The sequence below is a fragment of the Hyperolius riggenbachi genome, chromosome 6, assembly GCF_040937935.1.
Source record: "Hyperolius riggenbachi isolate aHypRig1 chromosome 6, aHypRig1.pri, whole genome shotgun sequence".
NCBI lineage: Eukaryota > Metazoa > Chordata > Amphibia > Anura > Hyperoliidae > Hyperolius > Hyperolius riggenbachi.
The window spans coordinates 164,653,416-164,679,387 of NC_090651.1; the positions used below are offsets into that span (position 1 = coordinate 164,653,416).

General features: G+C 47.9%; 1 protein-coding gene across 1 annotated transcript in view; it reads left to right on the forward strand.

The window, feature by feature from the left end:
• Positions 1 to 1,805: 1,805 nt before the first annotated feature.
• Positions 1,806 to 25,972, forward strand: part of TMCO1 (transmembrane and coiled-coil domains 1) — a 104,236-nt gene continuing 80,069 nt past the window's right edge. The window contains exon 1 of the mRNA XM_068240171.1: positions 1,806 to 2,017. Within this exon, the coding sequence (XP_068096272.1) occupies positions 1,966 to 2,017 (52 nt within the window). The 5' untranslated portion in view covers positions 1,806 to 1,965. The remainder of the gene's footprint in view (positions 2,018 to 25,972) is intronic.

Genomic DNA, 25,972 nt, shown 5'->3' on the forward strand with positions numbered 1-25,972 from the left:
TGTTTTTGTCCAGATAATATGGAACTGCTGAAGTCTTGCAGCTACTATCTGGACTTCAGAATTGTCAATAGGACTCTGCACTGACTGCTTTGTGAGCTTATGGAGATTAGCATGTGAAGTTTTCCAATTCCTCTGGTCTGGTCTTTCCTTCCGCAATGTCTTCTCTCCTTTGGTATAATACCAGCCTTGGTGACTGTTGGTTGCCAGATCCAACTTGTTACTAAAAAGATTTCTTCCATCAAACAGAATTTTAAACACATTTTGTTGGAAGCTGGGATCAGCAGACTAGATTTTTTTTTTTTAACAGGCCAATTCACTGTCATGCAAAAAGCCTGGCATATTAAGTGGACTGGACAAAATCTATAGCCGCTTCCCTAATAAACTTAGAGACAATATGAAAGTTCTCTAAGCTGCCAGGATAGAATCAGAATCCTTGTCCACTTCCGTGGCAACTGAAGATAGAGCCAGGGCTGGTTTACATGCCCCTCCAGTAGTGGTATACACCATCGTTAAATCTATATCAAGTTAATGGTCTAGGACATCTTAAAAAGTAATCAAGACTTAACCTTACATGGCATGCAAGACACATGACTGACATGTCCACCATGGAAGCGAACGCTAGGACTGGAGAATTTTCTTGAAGAAAAAGGATGATGTTTGGAAAGTCTGCTTTTTCAGGAAGGACTTTCTCCTTACCTTTTCCCATTCATCTTTATTTGATCTCTTCCAAGACAGGAAAGGAGAATGATAATTATTTCAGACGTTTCTTAGCCTGGAGAAGGGTTTCCTCTTCCCAGTGAATGGCTTCACAGATGGTTTGGATAAAGGAGAAATAGAAACCAGATATCTGTATGCTCACTCTCATTGGATTCCTGCTAAACCATAGATGATTGAGGATCTTCAGTATCTTCATTGATTTGCTGGGAGGATGCTTGGGGACCAAAGAGCCTACATAGGAGTCCATTGATTCCTGGACAGCCTGCTTTATCATTTTGGATGTCTGCATCTGGTGGAACTCTGGCTCTTTTCCCATCTGGTCGAAACAGATCTACTTTACTGATTTCCCTGGCATGGTTCTGTCACCACAAGCCCAGCAATCTGGGGGGCTATGGTGCCTTTAACTGGGACCTGATCCTCCAGTTCCCAGGCAGATTATTTACCTGCTCCTTGAGCAGGATCCTGAGCGATGATATAAAGATCTAAAGCAGGATCTCAAATGATGACAAAGAACTAATGTCCTAGAACTGTGGTGGGAACTTGCCCTCCTTTGTTCTCTTCTTCCTGGGCTTGTATATAAAAAAGTACAGCCCATTTATGGAAGGTGTGCTCTCTTTTTTTGTAGAAAAGCGGGGTCACTTACCTGTATGACTCTTACCTATTGACCTTAGAATTATCTGTTTCTGACACAGTGTGATCCAGAATGCAGTCCAACGGACCGCAAGAGATGAAATAAGTAAGATAAGATGTACATGAAACGTAGTAGAAAAATAAGAAATCAGATAATACTTTCATGCAAGGAATGCTATGTCATTTATATTGCACATAGTACACAATACTGTTCATATAACTGTTTATAATGAGAATGGCAGATGATAAAATATAGTACATAGTGCTACCAAGATACTTGGAATAACTTACCTCCTCCTGCAGCTTGAGAAGCATTACATCAGAGGGACAGCAAATAATAGTGCCTTTACCTTTAAGCCAGACATAGAGGGAGGTAGTGTTGCAGCCAGCACAGTCCTGTGTGTATCCAGCCTGGTGAGAGGAGGGGAGGAGAGCTCAGCTGTGAGGAGATCTCTGCTGTGTCCAGAGCAGGGATTGGAGAGCAGTTACTGCAAACACTTCCTGGTCTGATGGCTGTGCGTTCCAAGCTGGAATGCACTCTAAGCCATGTGCTTCAGAGCCTTTCACTGTGAGACAGGGGATGCAGGGAGATGCTGCAGGACCTGGAGAGGCTGAAGTATGCCTCACATCATGGAGCCTGAGCAGTCAGCAGACAGAGCAAGAGATACAGGTGAGAGGGATCACACTGAACACTCAGCAGCACCAAACACCCAGCAGGAGAAGCTGAACTATGCACCACTAACCTGTGCAACTGCAGACAGCAGAAAGGAAGAAAAAAAGGTGAGAAGGATCACACTGTGCTCTGCAATCGTATTTAAGTCATGCAAAGCAGCCATAAAGGGGGGGCAAAGATCATTTAGATCACGCTCCCACCATCACCCCAGATATAAGGTCCCTGAATAATTTGACATTTAGTCATGACAACAGGGCTGCGACCAGGAGAGGCTGAACCTGGCCGGAACGCCGCAGGAATGTCGGCGAGGTAAGAGTAAAATAAAAATAAATAGCGATGAAACACTAAGGAACCTGTTCGGAGGTGAGGACAAAAATGAGAATGCTGCTCGCTAGGGGTCACTTTCTTTTATAGCTAAGGTCCTGTTAATTGGTAGGGGTGGGGCTTAACCCATATGTATGCTGCCATGGAGGCATATGGAAAAAAAGAAAGGCTAGGTTCACAGTGATCAATTGCACAATGCATGTGTTATGAGTGTGAACTGCAATGTAGACTGGGCATAGACTTTAATACAAAGCCTGCAGTGAGTTAGAATAACATGACCAGTTACAACGCAGTACTGGGCAGTGAGTTGGTATGCAGAATTATTTTGCAATGTAACTGATTACTGTATATGGCCTAAGGGAGCAAATGACATCAGGATTGGCTTCGTCAGAGGTAATAATGATGGAAAATGCCTAAAACAATTTTCTCTTTATTTACTATAAAAAATTCGCTGAAATCAAAACATGGACAGTATAATAGATATAAGTATAACAAGTATTTGCATATATATCTGTTTTATTTTTCCCTGGGATAGCATGGGACAGGGACAGCCCTACTGCTTTAACCTCCTGAGCGTTACGCCGCTCAGGAGGTTTTGCAGCTTTAGAGTCCCCAGGATTAATCCAACAGATTGCACGGCTGCAAAAGGCTTAGCTAGCACTAGGCGAGCTAGTATAGGTGGCCAGCACCCCCTGATTGCCCTGATCCACCCGCTTATACATTACCCAGCCTGGCTACAGTGATCGGCGCTGCCTCCCTGCACAGCTCCGTGATTCTCTATGGGGAGGATCGTATATGACGTCTCCGCCGTCATGCACAGACCCGATACTTCCCATAGAGAGACCGGAGCTGTGCGTGGAGGCTGCGCCAATCGCTGTAACCAGGCTGGGTAATGTATAAGCGGGTGGATCAGGGCGATCGGGGGGGTGCTGGCCACCTATACTAGCTAGCCTAGTGCTAGCTAAGCCTTTTGCAGCCATGCAGTCTGTTGGATTAATCCTGGGGGATTCCTGAGGCGAGCGAGTGGTATGCCCGACACAATGTTGGGCATACTGCACAGGAGGTTAACCAAACTTAGGATATAGCTGTAGAGTAGCTGTTAAGTAGAAATCAAAACTATGGTAAGAGTATATGTAGAGGGTGTAGACCGGAACAAAGAACATCAATAGGGCCCTAGACAATCTAGCTGTGGGTACATCTAAAGCCTCATCTACACGGTACAATTTTCTGTAAGCTCAGATCTATTAGATAATTTCCAACCGGTCAAATCGGATTACGTTACATTTGGGGTACTTATCAAAGCAAAATGTAATGCAAAATTGACCTGAAACAATTTGGACGTCTACACACGATGCACTTCCTCATTAGATCTATCTAATAGATCCGTCTATCTGATGGAAAATTGTACTGTGTAGATGAGGCTTTAGAGTGATGTGCAGGTACTCTGTAGAGGAATGAGGGGATTCTTCTTCTGTTTCGTATTCTTCATGCATTAACTAAACAAGGTTTATGGGTGATAGACAACACCTATGGGTTCAAGCTCAACAATCTAAGTGGATTCGCAACAGCTCTGCAGTCGGGGGGGGATTGCATAGTATAGTATGTATAGTATAGTACCGCTGTGTAACTTGATTTGGGCTGTGGAGTGTCTTACAAAAAAAACACAGGAGACCGGTGCTAGCCTTCAAAAGGGCTGTTTGGGGTGTTTTCACAGCAAGTGAGGAACAAGAACATGGGCCTAGCTAATGCTTTCCCTACCTATCTGCATCAGGTCTGACCCTGCTCTCACCAACAGTCAGCAGAGAATGATTCCAATATCGCCACTGCAACTGCTTTTTGATAGGGGGGTGAGGGGTCCAGGAGGGGGTGTTAGCTGATTGGCTGCCATGTGTTGGCTGACTGTGAGGTAAGGGGTCAAAGTTTAGCTCGATGATGTATAGAGATGTCGCAAACCGCCGATTTTTGGTTCGCGAACCGGGTTTGCGAACTTCCGCGGAAGGTTCGGTTCGTGGAAAAGTTCGCGAACCGCAATAGACTTCAATGGGGAGGCGAACTTTGAAAAATAGAAAAAATTATGCTGGCCCCAAAAGTGATGGAAAAGATGTTTCAAGGGGTCTAACACCTGGAGGGGGGCATGGCGGAGTGGGATACATGCCAAAAGTCCCGGGGAAAAATCTGGATGTGACGCAAAGCAGCGTTTTAAGGGCAGAAATCACATTGAATGCTAAATTGCAGGCCTAACGTGCTTTAAAACATCTTGCATGTGTATACATCAATCAGGGAGTGTAATTAGAGTACTGCTTCACACTGACACACCAAACTCACTGTGTAACGCACCGCAAACAGCTGTTTGTGTAGTGATGGCCATGCTGGACTACTGCGCAACATGGTGAGATTGCTCTTCCTCACTCAGTGATGTCAGGTAATGTGTGACTTACTTCTCAACTTTCCATGGCATTGTTAAAAAGCTTACGTTTTGTTGCTGTGTACTTGTTCAGTACCGCTACAATGAGAATCCTATGGAGGCGGGCAAGTCTGGCATTGTGACCCCGGGTAATGGCCGGGGAATGAAGGTTGGATTCCGGCCCGAAGTGGGAGCCTGCTGAGACCTTCGAGGCCCTGCTGTGTATTTGAAATGAATGTACTTTAAATCCTTTAACGGGAATCCGTTATGGCGGGCAAAGATGACACCATATTCCTTTCACGAGAATCATATGGAGGCGGGCAAGTCTGCCATTTGTGACCCCGGGTAATGGCCGAGGAATGAGGGGTTTGAATCCGGTGTGGAGCCTGAGCAACGGCTACCACTGCATATCCAGGCAAGGAGGGCAGCAGGCAGGCATGCACGCCCGCCCTGAGGTAGTGACCAAAAATAACAATACAGGACTCAGGAGGACCTTTTGCGGCCCTAATTGTCATGAATCAACTTTAAATCCTTTAACGGGAATCCGTTATGGTGGGCAAAGATGACACCACATTCCTTTCACGAGAATCATATGGAGGCGGGCAAGTCTGCCATTTGTGAGTGACCCCGGGTAATGGCCCGGGGAATGAGGGGTTTGAATCCGGTGTGGAGCCTGAGCAACGGCTACCACTGCACATCCAAGGAGGGCAGCAGGCAAGCAGACAGGCCCTAACTGTAATGAATCAACTTTAAATCCTTTTAACGGGAATCCGTTATGGAGGGCAAGTCTGCCACTGTCACCGCGGGGAATGAAGGTTAATTTCCGGCCCGAAGTGGGAGCCTGCTGAGACCCATGCTGTAGCTGCCCTGACCGTGCTTTGCAGACCAGGCATCTGTGGTCAGATGGACCCTTGACCCAGCGGAAGACAAACCAAGTCGAAAGCATTTGCCAAGAATGTTTTACGGAGGGCAAGTTTTTTTGCCCTTTTTTTAAATTGTTTGAAAATGATAGATGGTTGTATTTTTAAATTGTTTGAAACTTTCGATGGTTGTATTTTTAAATTGTTTGAAAGTTTAGATGGTTGTATTTTTAAATTGTTTAAAAGTGTATCCATTCAAGTGCAAGTTATGCACTGACTGCCAGGTATAATGTGCAGTCACAGATGCAGTGAAAGGTATGCAGTGACTGCAAACAGCCGTTTGTGCAGTGACGGCCGTGCTGGACTGGTGCGCACCATGACGAAAGTGCAGGTGATGGTGGCTTTTCAGCCCATATGCTCGCCCGGCTGATGTAGCTGAATGACAGAACAGTGACTGTCCAGCTGATCAAATTTGGTCTGACCACAATGAAGCAACGACCTTATTATCTTTTGTGTGCCACCGCCACCCGAGACACTCAAATAGCCGGATGTCATTGCTTCATTGTGATGCGCAAGCCCCTTCACCGCGGCAAGGTAATGATCACGAAGGGGGATGGGCACATGTACACGCACCAGAAAAATTAGTGTAGAGGCTGCTGCTAGCAGCGGCCTTAAAAATTCAGGAATCCGCCTAGAGTCCTGGACCTAGAGATGAGCCGAAATTTTCGAAATTTCGAACTGCTTTTATTACGAATGCGAAATTTAACATTACGACCCAAATTCGTAATTTCGTAATTAATTTTCAAATCGTAATTTACAATTTCGTAATCGAAATTTCACTCCCGTAATGACGAATTTCGTGTCTCCAACCGAAATTTTACTTTTTCAGGTTTGTAAGGGTTTCTATCCCTCTAGATGCCTAAAATGAATAGCACAGCCAGCCAGCCAGCCCTCCTTCTCTCTCTCTCTCTCTCTCTCTCTCTCTCTCTCTCTCTCTCTCTCTCGAGATCTGTAGTATTTCAAAACCATACTCACATTCATGACATGTCCAGGGATCAAACCCAGGCCAACCACATGGAAGACAGCTATGCTCACCACCATACCACCAAACACACACTAAATAGACTGCTAACCTAAATCTTACTTGTAGACAGTCATATGAGACACATGCTGGGTGCAGGGCTTTGTGATTGGACCATGGACCATGCGATAGAGTGAGGTGCAAAAATGAAATCATGCCTAGCAGAGGATGGTTTCACAATGCTAAATGCTAGGCTGGCTGTGGTGCAATTGGTTAGTGCGTCTGGCTGGTAACAGCAAGGTTACAGGTTCGATTCCATATAGGCATGTCTTTTCCTTTTGCGTTCAACAGTTGTCCAAACAGAGCCAACAGAGCCCCAGATAGCCATGTAGAGTTAGGTCACAGCTAGCCTGGCTGTGGTGCAATTGGTTAGTGTGTCTGGCTGGTAACAGCAAGGTTACAGGTTCGATTCCATCCAGGCATGTCTTTTCCTTTTGCGTTCAACAGTTGTCCAAACACCGAGCACAAAGTTTTGCATGCGTAAAGTTTTACGCACGCAAAATACCCCATGGGGTTCAATGGCGCAGCGCGCGCACGCAAAAGGAAAAGACATGCCTGGATGGAATCAAACCTGTAACCTTGCTGTTACCAGCCAGACACACTAACCAATTGCACCACAGCCAGGCTAGCTGTGACCTAACTCTACATGGCTATCTGGGGCTCTGTTGGCTCTGTTTGGACAACTGTTGAACGCAAAAGGAAAAGACATGCCTGGATGGAATCGAACCTGTAACCTTGCTGTTACCAGCCAGACACACTAACCAATTGCACCACAGCCAGGCTAGCTGTGACCTAACTCTACGTGGCTATCTGGGGCTCTGTTGGCTCTGTTTGGACAACTGTTGAACGCAAAAGGAAAAGACATGCCTGGATGGAATCGAACCTGTAACCTTGCTGTTACCAGCCAGACACACTAACCAATTGCACCACAGCCAGGCTAGCTGTGACCTAACTCTACATGGCTATCTGGGGCTCTGTTGGCTCTGTTTGGACAACTGTTGAACGCAAAAGGAAAAGACATGCCTGGATGGAATCGAACCTGTAACCTTGCTGTTACCAGCCAGACGCACTAACCAATTGCACCACAGCCAGCCTAGCATTTAGCACTGTGAAACCATCCTCTGCTAGGCATGATTTCATTTTTGCACCTCACTCTATCGCATGGTCCAATCACAAAGCCCTGCACCCAGCATGTGTCTCATATGACTGTCTACAAGTAAGATTTAGGTTAGCAGTCTATTTAGTGTGTGTTTGGTGGTATGGTGGTGAGCATAGCTGTCTTCCATGTGGTTGGCCTGGGTTTGATCCCTGGACATGTCATGAATGTGAGTATGGTTTTGAAATACTACAGATCACACACAGAGAGAGAGAGAGAGAGCGGGAGAGGAGGAGGAGGAGGTTGGTTATTCATTTTAGGCATCTAGAGGGATAGAAACCTTTGCAAACTTTAAAATACTAAATTTCGTAATTACGAAAATTTGCGTAATTAGCGAAAATTACGAAATTTCGATTACTGCTAAAATCGTAATTGTAGTAATTTCGCGAAATTTCGAAAATTCGTAATTAGGTCATTACGCTCATCCCTACTGGACCCTGTTGGTGGTGGCGGAGAAGGCAGTCAAGCGGCCTGCAGGCAGAGATGCTGTGTGTGGGGACTGACTTAGTCTTCGATCGTGCAGTAGCCCTCCGTGATCCATTCCTCATTCATTTTGATAAAGGTCAGGTACTGAACACTGTCGTGACTTAGGCGACTTCTCTTCTCAGTAACTATGCCTCCAGCTGCACTGAAGGTCCTTTCTGACAGGACGCTTGCGGCAGGGCAAGAGAGAAGTTGTATGGCAAATTGGGACAGCTCTGGCTACAGGTCAAGCCTGCGCAACCAGTAGTCCAAGGGTTCATCGTCGCTTTTCACAGAGTCTACATCCACACTCAAGGCCAGGTAGTCGGCTACCTGCCGGTCCAGGCGTTGGTGGAGGGTGGATCCGGAAGGATTATGGCGAGGAGTTGGACTAAAGAACGTCCGCATGTCCGACATCACCCTGAGATTGCTGGAGCGTCCTGTCCTTGCCTGCGTGGACTTGGGAGGAGGAGGGTTACTGCCAGTGGTACCTTGATTGCGTTGTGCAGCCACATCACCCTTAAATGCATTGTAAAGCATCATCGACAGCTTGTTCTGCAAGTGCTGCATCCTTTCCGCCTTTTGTTGAGTTGGTAAGAGGTCCACCACTTTGTGCCTGTACCGAGGGTCTAGTAGCGTGGCCACCCAGTACAGTTCATTCGTCTTGAGTTTTTTGATACGGGGGTCCCTCAACAGGCTGCACAACATGAAAGAGGACATCTGCACAAAGCTGGATGCAGACGTACTCTCCATCTCCTCTTGCTCTTCCTCAGTGACGGGACGCATCTCCTCTTCCTCCCCCCAGCCACTAACAATACCACGGGAACGTGGAGCAGCAGAAGCCCCCTGTGATGGCTGCCGCGGTTGTTCTCTTTCTGCCGCCTCTTCCTCCTCCACAGAAACACCTTCCTCATCATCACCATCATCAGAGTCTGACTCCTCTCCTTCCCCACACGACTCCTCTTTCACTCAACACAACAGGTAGTAGGTATATGCAGTGAGCTGGGTTTACTCAACACAACAGGTAGTTATGTGCAGTGATGAGGTGGGTTAAGTAAAAACAACAGGTAGTAGGTATATGCAGTGAGCTGGGTTCACTGAACACAACAGGTAGTAGGTATATGCAGTGAGCTGGGTTCACTCAACACAACAGGTAGTAGGTATATGCAGTGAGCTGGGTTCACTCAACACAACAGGTAGTTATGTGCAGTGATGAGGTGGGTTAAGTAAACACAACAGGTAGTAGGATGCAGTGAGCTGGGTTCACTGAACAGTAAAGGTACTAGGATGCAGTGAGCTGGGTTCACTGAACAGTAAAGGTACTAGGATGCAGTGAGGTGGGTTCACTCAACACAACAGGTAGTAGGATGCAGTGAGCTGGGTTCACTAACAGTAAAGGTACTTGGATGCAGTGAGGTGGGTTCACTCAACACAACAGGTAGTAGGATGCAGTGAGCTGGGTTCACTGAACAGTAAAGGTACTAGGATGCAGTGAGGTGGGTTCACTCAACACAACAGGTAGTAGGATGCAGTGAGCTGGGTTCACTGAACAGTAAAGGTACTAGGATGCAGTGAGCTGGGTTCACTGAACAGTAAAGGTACTAGGATGCAGTGAGGTGGGTTCACTCAACACAACAGGTAGTAGGATGCAGTTAGAGTTGAGCCGAAATTTTCGTAATTTCGCATTACTATAATTACGCATGCGAAATTTGCGATTACGATGCGAAATTACGGTAGCGTAATTGCCATTAAAATCGTAATTGAAAATACCATAAGCGTAATTTTCAACGCGTAATTTCGCATTTCGTTCATGCCGTAATTTCGCATTAAACGCTACCGTAATTTCGCGTTAAACCGTAACGCTCCGTATAATATAAAAAAGCCGCCGACTTTAAGGGTTAATAGCCAAGCCCCCTTAAATGCTAAGAGCCTCAAATTTGGAGAATATATTAAGGAGATCAGGAGGAATAAGAGGAAAAAAATTTTTTCAAAAAGACCTTAAAGTTTTTGAGAAAATCGATGTTAAAATTTCAAAGTAAAAATGTATACATTTAAAAACCCGCCGACTTTAACGGTTAATAGCAAAGCCTGCTTAAAGTTTAGGAACACCAAATTCCTAGGGTATATTAAGGGGATCAGTGGGAATAAGAGGAAAAATTTTTTTTTCAAAAAGACCTTATAGTTTTTGAGAAAATCGATTTTTACGTTTCAACGGCAAAAATGTCTTTTAAATGCGGAAAATGTCAGTTTTTTTTGCACAGATAACAATAGTGTATTATTTTCATAGATTCCCCCAAGTGGGAAGAGTTTTACTTACTTCGTTCTGAGTGTGGGAAATATAAAAAAAAAACGACATGGGGTCCCCCCTCGCAGACCCCTTTAACCCCTTGTCCCCCATGCAGGCTGGGATAGCCAGAATGCGGAGCACCGGCCGCGTGGGGCTCCGCACCCTGACAATACCAGCCCGCATGGTCCATGGATTGGGGGGGTCTCGGAAGGGGAGGGGCAGCCAAGCTTTCCCCTCCCCCTCCGATCCCTTGTCCAATCCAAGGACAAGGGGCTCTTCTCCACCTCCGATGGGCGGTGGAGGTGGAGGCCGCGATTTCCTGGTTAGGGGGGGGGTTCATGGTGGAATCTGGGAGTCCCCTTTAAAAAGGGGTCCCCCAGATGCCCACCCCCCCTCCCAGGAGAAATGAGTATAGAGGTACTTGTACCCCTTACCCATTTCCTTTAAGAGTTAAAAGTAAATAAACACACAAACACTTAGAAAAAGTATTTTAATTGAACAAAAAACATAACCACGAAAAAAGTCCTTTAATATTCTTAATTAATTATTAATACTTACCTGTCCCTTTAAATAAATGATCCCTCGCAATATCCTCGGAAATGTTCTATCAGTTACAATGTAACAAAGTTATTACAATGTAACAACTTTGTTACATTGTAACTACGCCGCACCCGACGCCACTCGCCGCTCAGCCGCCGCATACGCGTCCGTGCTGCACGGACCCGACAGAGCTCTGAGCTATATAGCTCAGAGCTCTCTAAGCATCTTTGTATTTGGGCTCTAAGGAGCCCCATTGGTCCTTAGCAGACCAATGGGGTTCCTTCTGATTTGAAGGAACCCCATTGGTCTGCTAAGGACCAATGGGGCTCCTTGGAGCCCAAATACAAAGATGCTTAGAGAGCTCTGAGCTATATAGCTCAGAGCTCTGTCGGGTCCGGACTCCGTGCAGGACACTAAGTTCCGCCGGCTCCGCTGCCCTCCCCGCCTCTCCCACATGTCACCCACATGTCACTCACATGTGGGTGACATGTGGGTGACAGATGTGGGCGGGGTGGACAGCGGGGGCCGGCGGGGACTTAGCGTCCTGCACGGACGCGTAATGCTGCGGCGGCTGAGCGGCGAGTGACGTCGGGTGCGGCGTAGTTACAATGTAACAAAGTTGTTACATTGTAATAACTTTGTTACATTGTAACTGATAGAACATTTCCGAGAATATTGCGAGGGATCATTTATTTAAAGGGACAGGTAAGTATTATTGGTTAATTAAGAATATTAAAGGACTTTTTTCATGGTTATGTTTTTTGTTCAATTAAAATACTTTTTCTAAGTGTTTGTGTGTTTATTTACTTTTAACTCTTAAAAGAAATGGGTAAGGGGTACAAGTACCTCTATACTCATTTCTCCTGGGAAGGGGGGTTGGGCATCTGGGGGACCCCTTTTTAAAGGGGACTTCCAGATTCCACCATGAACCCCCCCCCCCCCCCCCCAGGAAATCGCGGCCTCCACCTCCACCGCCCATCGGAGGTGGAGAAGAGCCCCTTGTCCTTGGATTGGACAAGGGCTCGGAGGGGGAGGGGAAAGCTTGGCTGCCCCTCCCCTTCCGAGACCCCCCAATCCATGGACCATGCGGGCTGGTATAGTCAGGGTGCGGAGCCCCACGCGGCCGGTGCTCCGCATTCTGGCTATCCCAGCCTGCATGGGGGACAAGGGGTTAAAGAGGTCTGGGAGGGGGGACTCCACGTCGTTTTTTTTTTATATTTCCTACACTCAGAACGAAGTAAGTAAAACTCTTCCCACTTGGGGGAATCTATGAAAATAATACACTATTGTTACCTGTGCAAAAAAAACTGACATTTTCCGCATTTAAAAGACATTTTTGCCCTTGAAACTTAAAAATCGATTTTCTCAAAAACTATAAGGTCTTTTTGAAAAAAAATGTTTTCCTCTTATTCCCACTGATCCCCTTAATATACCCTAGGAATTTGGTGTTCCTAAACTTTAAGCAGGCTTTGCTATTAACCGTTAAAGTTGGCGGGTTTTTAACTGTATACATTTTTACTTTGAAACTTTAACATCGATTTTCTCAAAAACTATAAGGTCTTTTGAAAATTTTTTTTTCCTCTTATTCCTTCTGATCTCCTTAATATATTCTCCAAATTTGAGGCTCTTAGCATTTAACTTTGCTATTAACCCTTAAAGTCGGCGGCTACCTAACATTGATCCATGATCCGTCAACTTTTCCGCTTGGGAGCATGACCATACGTATTAATTTCGTAATACCCACAGTAATGCGAAAATTACGCGAAAAATTACGCTAACGCGAAATTTCACGAAATCCTTCTTCATTACGATTATGTACTTACGGCCATAATCGTAATTACACTAATTACGCGAAATTTCGCGAAATCGTAATTACGTCATTACGCTCATCTCTAGATGCAGTGAGCTGGGTTCACTGAACAGTAAAGCTACTTGGATGCAGTGAGGTGGGTTCACTCAACATAACAGGTAGTAGGATGCAGTGAGCCGGGTTCACTCAACACAACAGGTAGTAGGTATATGCAGTGAGCTGGGTTCACTCAACACAAAGCTAGGTATATGCAGTGATGACGAGGTGGGTAAAGTCAACACAACAGGTAGTAGGTATATGCAGTGAGCTGGGTTCACTCAACACAACAGGTAGTAGGTATATGCAGTGAGCTGGGTTTACTCAACACAACAGGTAGTTATGTGCAGTGATGAGGTGGGTTAAGTAAACACAACAGGTAGTAGGTATATGCAGTGAGCTGGGTTTACTCAACACAACAGGTAGTTATGTGCAGTGATGAGGTGGGTTAAGTAAACACAACAGGTAGTAGGTATATGCAGTGAGCTGGGTTTACTCAACACAACAGGTAGTTATGTGCAGTGATGAGGTGGGTTAAGTAAACACAACAGGTAGTAGGTATATGCAGTGAGCTGGGTTCACTCAACACAACAGGTAGCAGGTATATGCAGTGAGCTGGGTTTACTCAACACAACAGGTAGTTATGTGCAGTGATGAGGTGGGTTATGTAAAAACAACAGGTAGTAGGTATATGCAGTGAGCTGGGTTCACTCAACACAACAGGTAGTAGGTATATGCAGTGAGCTGGGTTCACTCAACACAACAGGTAGTAGGTATATGCAGTGAGCTGGGTTTACTCAACACAACAGGTAGTTATGTGCAGTGATGAGGTGGGTTAAGTAAACACAACAGGTAGTAGGTATATGCAGTGAGCTGGGTTCACTCAACACAACAGGTAGTAGGTATATGCAGTGAGCTGGGTTCACTTAACACAACAGGTAGTTATGTGCAGTGATGAGGTGGGTTAAGTAAACACAACAGGTAGTAGGTATATGCAGTGAGCTGGGTTCACTCAACACAACAGGTAGTAGGTATATGCAGTGAGCTGGGTTCACTCAACACAACAGGTAGTTATGTGCAGTGAGGAGGTGGGTTAAGTAAACACAACAGGTAGTAGGTATATGCAGTGAGCTGGGTTCACTCAACACTACAGGTAGTTATGTGCAGTGATGAGGTGGGTTAAGTAAACACAACAGGTAGTAGTAGGATGCAGTGAGCTGGGTTCACTCAACACAAAGCTAGGTATATGCAGTGATGAGGTGGGTTAAGTAAACACAACAGGTACTGGGTATATGCAGTACTGGGTAGTACAATGTGCAGCTCCCTGTCACACACACAGGTAGTCAGTCACTGAATGTGCTGGGCTGCTGGCAGTGGCACACACACACTATCAATTAGCAAGGCTGTGCATGCAACAAAAGTGTCAGTTTGACACACAGTAAAAAAATAAAGTACAGGATGAGCTCTGAAAAGAGCTAGGTTGCTATAAAAGCAATAACAATCAGCCAGGAGCAAACTAAGCAGCCAAGAACCTAACTAATCTGTCCCTAGAAGAACAAGTCTGCAGCAGCTTGCCCTAGTCTGTCTAATAGCAGGCACACGAGTGAGTGTAATGGCCGCCGGACCCTGCCTTATATAAGGGGGGTGGGGCTCCAGGGCTTACTGTAGCCTGAATGGCTACAATGTGCCTGCTGACTGTGATGCAGAGGGTCAAAGTTGACCCTCATAGTGCATTATGGGGCGAATCGAACTTCCGCAAAGGTTCGCCTGGCGCAGGCGAACGCAAACTCCCAATGTTCGCCTGGAACCGTTCGCCGTGAACCGTTTGCTACATCTCTAATGATGTATAGGGGGCGGGTCAAACACACCAAATGTTCGCCATGAAAGCGAACATTGGAAGTTTGCAGAATACTGTCTGCCGGCGAACAGTTTGAGCCATCTCTACATGGGGAGCTGGTGGGGTCTCTATGTCCTCCCACTTTTCAGCGGGCGAGGGGCAGGAACAGCGCTATTTTGTGTGCCCTTGCTCTGCCCCACAATACATGCACTCCAACAAAATATGTACAAAAAATAGCAGAAATTGTGGGTCCTAATCCCAGCCTTACAGTAAGGTCCATATATATTTGGGCACTTTGGACAATTTACATAATTTTATTTGTTTATCACCACAATGGAATTGAAACAACATTAATTTAATGAGTTGAACAATCATTCTAGAAAAAAATTGATACACAATATACTGTATAAAGGTTCAAATGTCAATAAGACATATTTTCATAACTTGAAAATAACATTTTCATTTTAAAGGGGCACTGTGAAGGATTGCGGAATGGCCACCGCATGCTCTGGCGGCATGGCGGCCGTTTGCGCGTCTGCTCCGGCGGTTTACACGCGGCGACATGTGTCTGATGCTTTGCAGCCTTCCTGTGCACATAGGCTGCGGAATACACGCGCGCACGCGGCAAGACAGAAGCTTTATGGGAAGCAGAGAGGGATCAGCTGACCCCGCCGGTCAGCTGATCCAAGGATGGATGCGGATTGGCTGGAAGGGACTGGGCGGCGCTGGCCAGCGCTGCACTACATAACCACTTGTCCCTCAGTCTCACATTGTCTGCCGTTGCAAATGCTTAACGTGTTAGCACACAGACCTCAGTCAGATCCTACAGTGTGGTTGAACCAGGACGGACCTGGGAATCCACACTGAGCTAGATTACCTTCCCATGTATGTTGTTCCATGTTATGCTTTAGACCAGTTCCAGGGTGTTGTGACTACGGACCTCACACCCAAGACTAGGATACTGTGTCAGTTCTATGTTATGCTTTAGACCAGTTCCAGGGTGTTGTGACTACGGACCTCACACCCAAGACTAGGATACTGTGTCAGTTCTATGTTATGCTTTAGACTAGTTCCGGGGTGCTGTAACTACGGACCACACACCCAAGACTAGCACTGTATACCTGTACTTCCTTGGTTTGCCACTAGGCTGTAGTGAGATAGGATCTCACAACCAGATAGGGCAAATCTGTTCATACTAGCAGCAGGGCTTCCTGCAACCAGGCCTAGGTCCCTCTCCTAGGGAGCCTTTGGCCTAAGGGAATTCACCCACGTCTAGGGGTGAATTTCCTTCTCCTCACTGCCTCCAGTCTTCCTGGCAGTTCCCTCTCAAAGTGTTACTGTGATACTGTACACTCACGTCTCAGGTGTCCAGAGGTTAGACATACCTGGATTATTGGTGATTCTGCAGATCATTCATAATCCGGTGTATATCTGGATTATTGGTGAGTCTGCAGCCCACCAATAATCAGATTCTCTCTGCGTGTTGACACCGATCGTTACAGAACGGCAGACCAAAGCAATATGGACACACTTGACAGTCGTCTGCTTGCACTCACCACCTGGGTGGAGAATTGCATTAGCGTGCTGGATAGTCATCAGACCCAGATTAATGCTTTGTCTGGGTCTATACAAGCTCTTCAGACGACTGTTAACTCAGTGCGATCCCCTCTTGTTACAGACTTACATATGCCTGTGCCTGAGAGGTTTTCTGGTCATAGATCTGACTTTCGAAACTTTAAAAATCGAGTGTTTTCTTACTTTGAGTTAAGACCTAATGCTTCAGGTACTGTGTCCCAGAGAATTACCTTTATTAAGACACTGTTGACTGGGGATTCCCAGACCTGGGCATATGGTCTTCCGCCAGGTGATGGGGCTCTGACCTCTGTGGAGGAATTTGTCAAAGCTACGGCCATAATTTACGATGATCCGGACTCTGCCTCGACCGCTGAGCGGAAGCTCAAGATGTTGCGGCAAGGCAGAGATTCGGTATGCAGCGGAGTTCAGGAAGTGGGCAGTGTCAGCTAGGTGGGGCTCATTTGCATTGTTGGATTGTTTTTTGTCAGGATTATCAGATGCAGTGTCTAATCTGATGTTAGGATATCCTGAACCTAAAACCATTGATGAAGCCATTTCACTAGCAATCAGAGTAGACCGTCGCTTACGGTATCAGAGACAAAGTCGGGGTAGGAGTAGTGTGAGATATGTTTCCTACACTTCCTCGCCACCTACCTCGCCTTCCCCTGAACCCATGCAGATTGGACGTTCAAAATTGTCCTGAGTCGAGCAGACTCGTAGAAAGAAGGAACAGCTCTGCTTGTACTGTGCAGAGGAGGGTCATAAAGCAGAGAACTGTCCCAAAAAGTCGGGAAACGCTGTCGCTTAGGAGTGGTCAGAGGTAACACCCTAAGCGCACAGAATTGACCTCTTAAAGACGATCGACTGCTCCTCCCATGCACCATCTCATGGGGAGACCAGACAGTTTCCACTGAAGCCTTTCTCGACTCCGGCTCGGCTGCCAATTTTATTGACTATGATTTTTCTAAAAGATTGGGAATTCCTATTGTCCCATTGAACCAAAAGGTGTTAGTTACTGCGGTGGATGACTCTCCTTTGCAGAGTAAATACCCTCTGTCTCAATCCCCAGAGTTGGGGGTCACCATAGGGGTTTTACATAGAGAGAGTCTGCAGTTTTTTGTGTTACGAATGGCAACTTCCACCATCATCCTTGGTCTGCCATGGTTGCGACTTCACGCTCCTCAGATTGATTGGGCCTCTGGTCAGCTAACGAGCTGGTCTACCCGCTGTTATCATCATTGTTTGGCAAAGGTAACCATGGATAACACCAGTATTCAGGTGGAAGGATTGCCAGAGCAGTATAAAGATTATGCTGATGTCTTTTGTCCAAAATCAGCAGACAGATTACCCCCTCACCGTCCCTTTGATTATCCAATTGACTTAAGATCTGGTTGTATGCCTCCTAGGGGTCACCTTTATAACCTGTCCGGGCCAGAGAAGTTGGCAATGCAGGAGTACATCAAAGAAAATTTAGCTAAGGGATTTATCCACCCCTCCTGGTCACCTGCGGGCGCTAGGTTCTTTTTTGTTAAAAAAAAGATGGAGGCCTCCGCCCCTGCATTGACTATCGGGGTCTAAATAAGATCACTGTGAAAAATCGTTACCCACTACCTCTGATTGACGATTTATTCTCCCAGATCACCAATGCTAAAATTTTCTCGAAATTGGACTTAAGGGGTGCATACAACCTGGTGCACATCAGGGACGGTGACGAGTGGAAGACGGCCTTTAATACACCCAATGGGCATTACGAGTACTTAGTGATGCCCTTCGGGTTGTGCAACGCCCCGGCCATCTTCCAAGAGCTAATTAACGAGGTTTTCAGACCAATTTTGGGTAAATTTGCATTGGTATATCTTGATGATATACTAGTCTTTGCAGCCACTCTTGCCGAACATCGGAGACATGTCAAGAATGTGCTGGAAAGACTAAGACAGAATCAATTGTACGCCAAACTGGAAAAGTGCATTTTTGAGGTGACCTCTGTAGCTTTTTTAGGGTATGTAATATCTACCTCGGGCCTCTCTATGGACCCTGGGAAAGTCTCTGCTGTACTGGACTCGCCACAGCCTGTGGGTCTGAAGGCCCTCCAGAGATTCCTGGGTTTTGCGAATTACTACAGGAGATTTATTAAGGGGTACTCTACAGTGGTTGCGCCCCTCACTAGTCTCACTAATAAAGGGGCTGATACTCACCACTGGTCTGAGGAAGCTCTCACGGCTTTTAGTACCCTAAAGAAACTGTTCTGTTCTGCTCCCATCCTGAGACACGTAGATGTCACCTTCCCGTTCATAATAGAAGTTGATGCCTCTGAGGTGGGGGTGGGGGCTGTGCTGTCTCAGCGTTCCGGTTTGCAGGGTAAACTTCACCTATGCGCCTACTTCTCCCGCAGGTTCTCCCCAGCGGAGAGAAACTACGATATAGGCAACCGAGAACTCCTGGCCATCAAGTTAGCCTTTGAGGAATGGCGACATTGGTTAGAAGGAGCAGAACATGTTATTACAGTTTACACAGATCACAAAAACTTGGAGTACATTGAAAACGCTAAGAGACTCAGTCCCCGACAGGCCCGATGGTCACTGTTCTTTTCCAGATTCTCTTTTGTAATTACGTATACCCCTGGTAGTAAAAACGTTAAGGCTGATGCCTTGTCCAGGTGTTTTGAACCCGAAACGGCACAGCCTTCGGCACCCGAGACTATTCTGCCTCGAAGGGTGGATTTGGCAGCCACAGAAACCTGGACGGTTTGGGCTGCCACCTTGGCCCCATATCTGCAGGATGTCCCAGAAGGGAAGCCCGAGGGAGTGTTATTTGTGCCTTTGCCCTTCCGCCTGCAGCTTCTGCAGCTGTTTCACTCCCATAAGAATGCTGGTCATCCAGGGGCCACCAGGACACAGGATCTCCTTGCCAGGTGTGCGTGGTGGCCATCTCTAGCTACGGACTGTAAGGAGTTTGTGAGGGAGTGTGCTGTGTGTGTTAGGAGCAAACCTTCCCGACAGGCTCCGGTGAGGACCTTGCAGCCCCTGCCAGTTCCAAGTGAACCGTGGACGCACCTGTCCATGGATTTTGTGGGTGAACTCCCCAGATCTGAAGGCATGACTGTCATCTGGGTGGTGGTAGATAGATTCAGCAAGATGGCCCATTTTATCCCTCTGAAGGGACTCTCCTCCGCTCAATAGCTGGCTAACCTCTTCATCCTGCACATTTTCCGGCTGCATGCATTCCGCAAAATGTAGTGTCAGATAGGGGAGTCCAATTCGTATCTAAGTTCTGGAGGGCATTTTGTCAGTCTATGGGCATGGATCTTTCATTTTCATCAGGCTACCACCCACAGACGAATGGCCAGACTGAGAGGGTCAACCAATCCATGGAACAGTTTCTCAGATGCTACGTGGCTGATGCACAAACTGACTGGGTAAAATTTTTACCTTTCGCAGAGTTTGCGCACAATAACCTGAAAAGTTCTTCCTCTGGGTTCTCCCCTTTTCAGGTGGTCTCGGGGAGGTCTCCTAAGTTTGCTCCTTTGCCAGTGGCATCTACTCCGTTCCCAGCATTGGAGGATTGGCAGCTGGCGTTGAAACAAATTTGGGCCTTGGTGAAAACAAATTTGGGAAAGGCTTTCAAGTCTCAGAAAAAGCAGGCCGACAAGAGACGCACTGCTGAATGGGACTTTTCACCAGGGGATTTGGTCTGGGTGTCTACGCGGCATCTGGCATTGAAACAACTGTCACCCAAATTAGGGCCTAAATTTGTGGGACCGTTTCCAGTCACCAAAAGAATTAATGCTGTCACCTATGCCGTTGATCTTCCTACCAGTATGCGTGGTGTAAGATCATTCCACGTGTCATTGCTCAAGCCAGCAGTGCAGGTGGATTCCACTCCCCCCCCCCCCCCTCCCGTATTGATTGATGATCAACCTGAGTATGAGGTTGAGAAGATTCTGGACTCCCGGCTGGTGCAAAATTCTGTGCAATATTTGGTACACTGGAAAGGTTATGGTGTGGAGGATAGAACTTGGGTACCAGAGTGCCGCATGCACGCAGAAGTTTCATGACTCACATCCTGGGAAGCCTGGTGGATAGTGTCCGGAGTCCACTCCTCGGGGGGGGGGGTTTACTGTGAAGGATTGCGGAATGGCCGCCACGTGCACTGGCGGCATGACGGCCGTTTCCGCATCTGCTCTGGCGGTTTGCACGCGGCGACATGTGTCTGATGCTATGCAGCCTTCCTGTGCACATAGGCTGCGGAATACACGCGCGCACGCGGCAAGACAGAAGCTTTATGGGAAGCAGGGAGGGATGAGCTGACCCCGCCGGTCAGCTGATCCGAGGATGGATGCGTATTGGCTGGAAGGGACTGGGCGGCGCTGCCCAAGGCTGCACTATATAACCACTTGTCCCTCAGTCTCACATCGTCTGCCGTTCAAATGCTTAACGTGTTAGCACACAGACCTCAGTCAGATCCTACAGTGTGCGGAGAAAAAGAAAATCGAGGCACTGTGATAGCAAAAATGAGGTACCTTTAATCCACGGTGTAACAGACAGCGGGGTACACAGTGGGGGTGAGGGGATGCTAGGCATCCCCTCACCCCCACTGTATACCCCGCTGTCTGTTACACCGTGGATTAAAGTTACCTAATTTTTGCTATCACAGTGCCTCGATTTTCTTTTTCTCCGCATGCAATGTATGTTTCTGAGAGCACGTTTTAGCATACTGTACAGGATCCGGTGCACCCAATGATTCTTGCCCACATCTAGTGCCAGTCTCCTCCTCTTCATATTAGATCCTACAGTGTGGTTGAACCAGGACGGACCTGGGAATCCACACTGAGCTAGATTACCTTCCCATGTATGTTGTTCCATGTTATGCTTTAGACCAGTTCCAGGGTGTTGTGACTACGGCCTCACACCCAAGACTAGGATACTATGTCAGTTCTATGTTATGCTTTAGACCAGTTCCAGGGTGTTGTGACTACGAACCTCACACCCAAGACTAGGATACTGTGTCAGTTCTATGTTATGCTTTAGACCAGTTCCAGGGTGTTGTGACTACGGACCTCACACCCAAGACTAGGATACTGTGTCAGTTCTATGTTATGCTTTAGACTAGTTCCAGGGTGCTGTAACTACGGACCACACATCCAAGACTAGCACTGTATACCTGTACTTCCTTGGTTCGCCACTAGGCTGTAGTGAGATAGGATCTCACAACCAGATAGGGCAAATCTGTTCATACTAGCAGCAGGGCTTCCTGCAACCAGGCCTGGGTCCCTCTCCTAGGGAGCCTTTGGCCTAAGGGAATTCACCCACGTCTAGGGGTGAATTTCCTTCTCCTCACTGCCTCCAGTCTTCCTGGCAGTTCCCTCTCAAAGTGTTACTGTGATACTGTACACTCACGTCTCAGGTGTCCAGAGGTTAGACATACCTGGATTATTGGTGATTCTGCAGATCATTCATAATCCGGTGTATATCTGGATTATTGGTGAGTCTGCAGCCCACCAATAATCAGATTCTCTCTGCGTGTTGACACCGATCGTTACAGGCACTACAGCGAAAAAGTGTAACATTCAAAATATGTGTAAACATATACAAATAAAAGCAAGAAGTTTTAAATCAGGATGATACCATTTATTGGCTAACTAAAAATGAATAAAAATAAGCAAGCTTTCGGCCTCGCAGCCTTCGTTGGGCTTATATCCTGTTAGTTTGCAAACTGGTGGTACAGACAGCTTTACATCAAAAGGGAAAACAGATATTTTTTTCAAGCATAAATACGGTACATGTCATTAAGATGCCTTAATTCAAACAGAACATCTAAATGGGGTTAGAGGTTGTTAGCTGAGATAAGGATCCTTGTTTACTCCATGCTCACAGACCTGGGATTAGGATTGACCCAGAGGTATCGTAAATTCTGAGTTCACAAGTTCAGCTATATAGGCTGAGAAAGTTCAAATATCATCAGCCTCAGAAGTACATTTTTTCCAGAGTAAAATGAGCCAAAAATTACTTTTCTCCTATGTTGCTGTCACTTACAGTAGGTTGTAGAAATCCTACAGAAGTGACAGGCTTTGGACTAGTCCATCTCTTTATTGGGGATTCTCAGGGATATATTTATTTTCAAAAGCACTTAGTGAATGGCAGTTGCTCTGTCCAACTGCCAAAAAACTGTGTAGGGAGCAGGAAAGCTGGCCAGCATCATTGTTTAAATCCTTTTAGGGAATATCTTTATAAAGAATAAAAGCCTTGCTGAGAATCCCCTATGAAGAGATGGACTAGTCCAAAACCTATCACTTCTGTCAGATTTCTACTGCCTACTGTAAGTGACAGCATTATAGGAGAAAAGTAATTTATGGCTCATTTTATTTTGGAAAAAACATACTTCTTATTTGTTTGTCTGCACATATTTTAAATTGTAACATTTTTCGCCATAGTGCCCCTTTAAGTAGTTAATGCAAAATGGACGTTTTAAACCGTCCTGCTTTTGCGCTTTTAGGTGCAAAACAGAGGTTTTAAAATTACTGTTTTGTATTAACTGACAATCGGAGTACACCCACAGCTGTGCGCGCCCACATTACGCTGCCAGTGGGCTGGAGTTAATTAGTTACTACTTTCGTTGAAAATCCTTTTCATGCAATAGCTGCCTGAGGTCTTCAACCAATGGGCATCACCAGACATTAGGTATCCTCCTCTGTAATGTTTTTCCAGGCCTTTACTGTAGAAGTTTTCAGCTGTTTGCAGGGCTTTCTGTCCAAAATTTGATCTTCATAAAGTGAACTGGGTGCCGCATTGGGTTAAGAGCAGGTGATTGACTAGGCCAGTGGAGAATATTCCATATCTGTGCTTTAATAAAATCTTGGATTGTTTTTGCTGTATGTTTTGGGTCAACGTCCAGTTGTGTTGAGAAGCACCACCCAAAGAATTTGAAATTGACCAGACTGTGGGCCCAGGCTGTGCAGTTCTCAAACTTGCTAGTAATAAGCGCTGGTGAGTTCTAAAACTAGGCGAGCAACACCTAATTCAATTCAATTTAGCTCAGAGCAGGTGAAAAGTCCTATTGCCTATGTACCGCTGGCAAAAAAGATCCCAGATGCAGAGGCGTATCTGGGTAATATGGCGCCTATGGCAAACACTGAAAGTGCGCCCCCCCCCCACCACACACACACACACACACACACACACACACACTGCTTTTTCCCATTAAGGTATGGCTAGGTTAGGATGCAGGGTGGGTGGCTATATGAAGGGTCCGACTAAAGGGTGGGTGCAGGGTGGCTGGGTCTGTGTGACTGGGTCCGGCTGCAGGGTGGGTCTGGGTGCAGGGTGGCTTGAGCAGGTTAAAGGGTGGCTGGGTCAGGGTGAGTCAGGGGGCAGGGTGAGTCAGGGGGCAGGGTGGCTGGGTCAGGGTGAGTCAGGGGGCAGGGTGGCTGGGTCAGGGTAAGTCAGGGGGCAGGGTGGCTGGGTCAGGGGGCAGGGTGGCTGAGTCAGGGTGCTGGGTGTCTGGGTCAGGGTGAGTCGGGGGGCAGGGTGGCTGGGTCGGGGGGCAGGGTGGCTGGGTCAGGGTGAATCTGAGAGCAGGGTGGCTGGGTCAGGGTGAGTCAGGGGGCTGGGTGGCTGGGTCTGGGGGCAGGGTGGCTGGGTCAGGGGGCAGGGTGGCTGGGTCAGAGTGGCTGGGTCAGGGTGAGGGAGGCTGGGTCAGGGTGAGTCTGGGTGCAGGGTGGCTGGGTCAGGGGGAGTCAGGGGGCAGGGTCAGGGTGAGTCTGGGTGCATGGTGGCTGGGTCAGGGTGGCTAGGTCAGGGTGAGTCAGGGGGCAGGGTGGCTGGGTCAGGGTGAGTCAGGGTGCAGGGTGGCTGGGTCAGGATGGCTAGGTCAGGGTGAGTCAGGGGGCAGGGTGGCTGGGTCAGGGTGAGTCAGGGGGCAGTGTGGCTGGGTCAGGGTAAGTCAGGGGGCAGGGTGGCTGGGTCAGGGTGATTCAGGGTGCAGGGTGGCTTGGGCAGGTTGAAGGGTGGCTGGGTTAGGGTGCAGGGTGGGCAGGTTGAAGGGTGGCTGGGTTAGGGTGCAGGGTGGGTAGATGAAGGGTGGCTAGGTTAGGGTGCAGGGTGGGCAGGTTGAAGGGTGGCTAGGTTAGGGTGCAGGATGGGTAGATGAATGGTGGCTGGGTTAGGGTGCAGGGTGGGTAGATTAAGGGTGGCTGGGTTAGGGTGTAGGGTGGGTAGATGGGTTAGGGTGTAGGGTGGGTAGATGAAGGGTGGCTGGGTTAGGGTGCAGGGTGGGTAGATGAAGGGTGGCTGGGTTAGGGTGCAGGGTGGGTAGATGAAGGGTGGCTGGGTTAGGGTGCAGGGTGGGTAGATGAAGGGTGGCTGGGTTAGGGTGCAGGGTGGGTAGATGAAGGGTGGCTGGGTTAGGGTGCAGGGTGGGTAGATGAAGGGTGGCTGGGTTAGGGTGCAGGGTGGGTAGATGAAGGGTTGCTTGGTTAGGGTGCAGGGTGGGTAGATGAAGGGTGGCTGGGTTAGGGTGCAGGGTGGGTAGATAAAGAAGGGTGGCTGGGTTAGGGTGTAGGGTGGGTAGATGAAGGGTGGCTGGGTTAGGGTGCAGGGTGGGTAGATGAAGGGTGGCTTGGTTAGGGTGCAGGGTGGGTAGATGAAGGGTGGCTGGGTTAGGGTGCAGGGTGGGTAGATGAAGGGTGGCTGGGTTAGGGTGCAGGGTGGGTAGATGAAGGGTGGCTGGGTTAGGGTGCAGGGTGGGTAGATGAAGGGTGGCTTGGTTATGGTGCAGGGTGGGTAGATGAAGGGTGGCTGGGTTAGGGTGCAGGGTGGGTAGATGAAGGGTGGCTGGGTTAGGGTGCAGGGTGGGTAGATGAAGGGTGGCTGGGTTAGGGTGCAGGGTGGGTAGATGAAGGGTGGCTGGGTTAGGGTGCAGGGTGGGTAGATGAAGGGTGGCTGGGTTAGGGTGCAGGGTGGGTAGATGAAGGGTGGCTTGGTTATGGTGCAGGGTGGATAGATGCAGGGTGGCTGGGTTAGGGTGCAGGGTGGGTAGATGAAGGGTGGCTGGGTTAGGGTGCAGGGTGGGTAGATGAAGGGTGGCTGGGTTAGGGTGCAGGGTAGGTAGATAAAGAAGGGTGGCTGGGTTAGGGTGTAGGGTGGGTAGATGAAGGGTGGCTGGGTTAGGGTGCAGGGTGGGTAGATGAAGGGTGCCTGGGTCTTCTAGGTTAAGGGTGGCTGCCTGGGGTGCAGAGCAGGATGGCTGGGCAGGGTGAATGGTGGCTGCGTGCAGGCTGTGTACTGTACCTGTATCCATGCTGTTCCCCCACCGCTGCCGTTGCTGCGTCCCTGCTGGCGCCATGGTAACAGACCACATGGTGAGATGAGATCAGCGTGACAGAGAGGATGCACGCGCTACCTGCTACCCGCCGCCCGCTGTGATCTAAATGCAGAAAGTGATGTCACTTCCGCATTTGTCGGCGGGTAGCTGGAGTGCCCTCTCTGTCGCGCTGATTTTATCTCACCATGTGTTCTGTTACCATGGCGCCAGCGGGGACGCCAGTGGAGACGCGGCAGGGGGGCGCAGCCAGGAGACGAAGCCG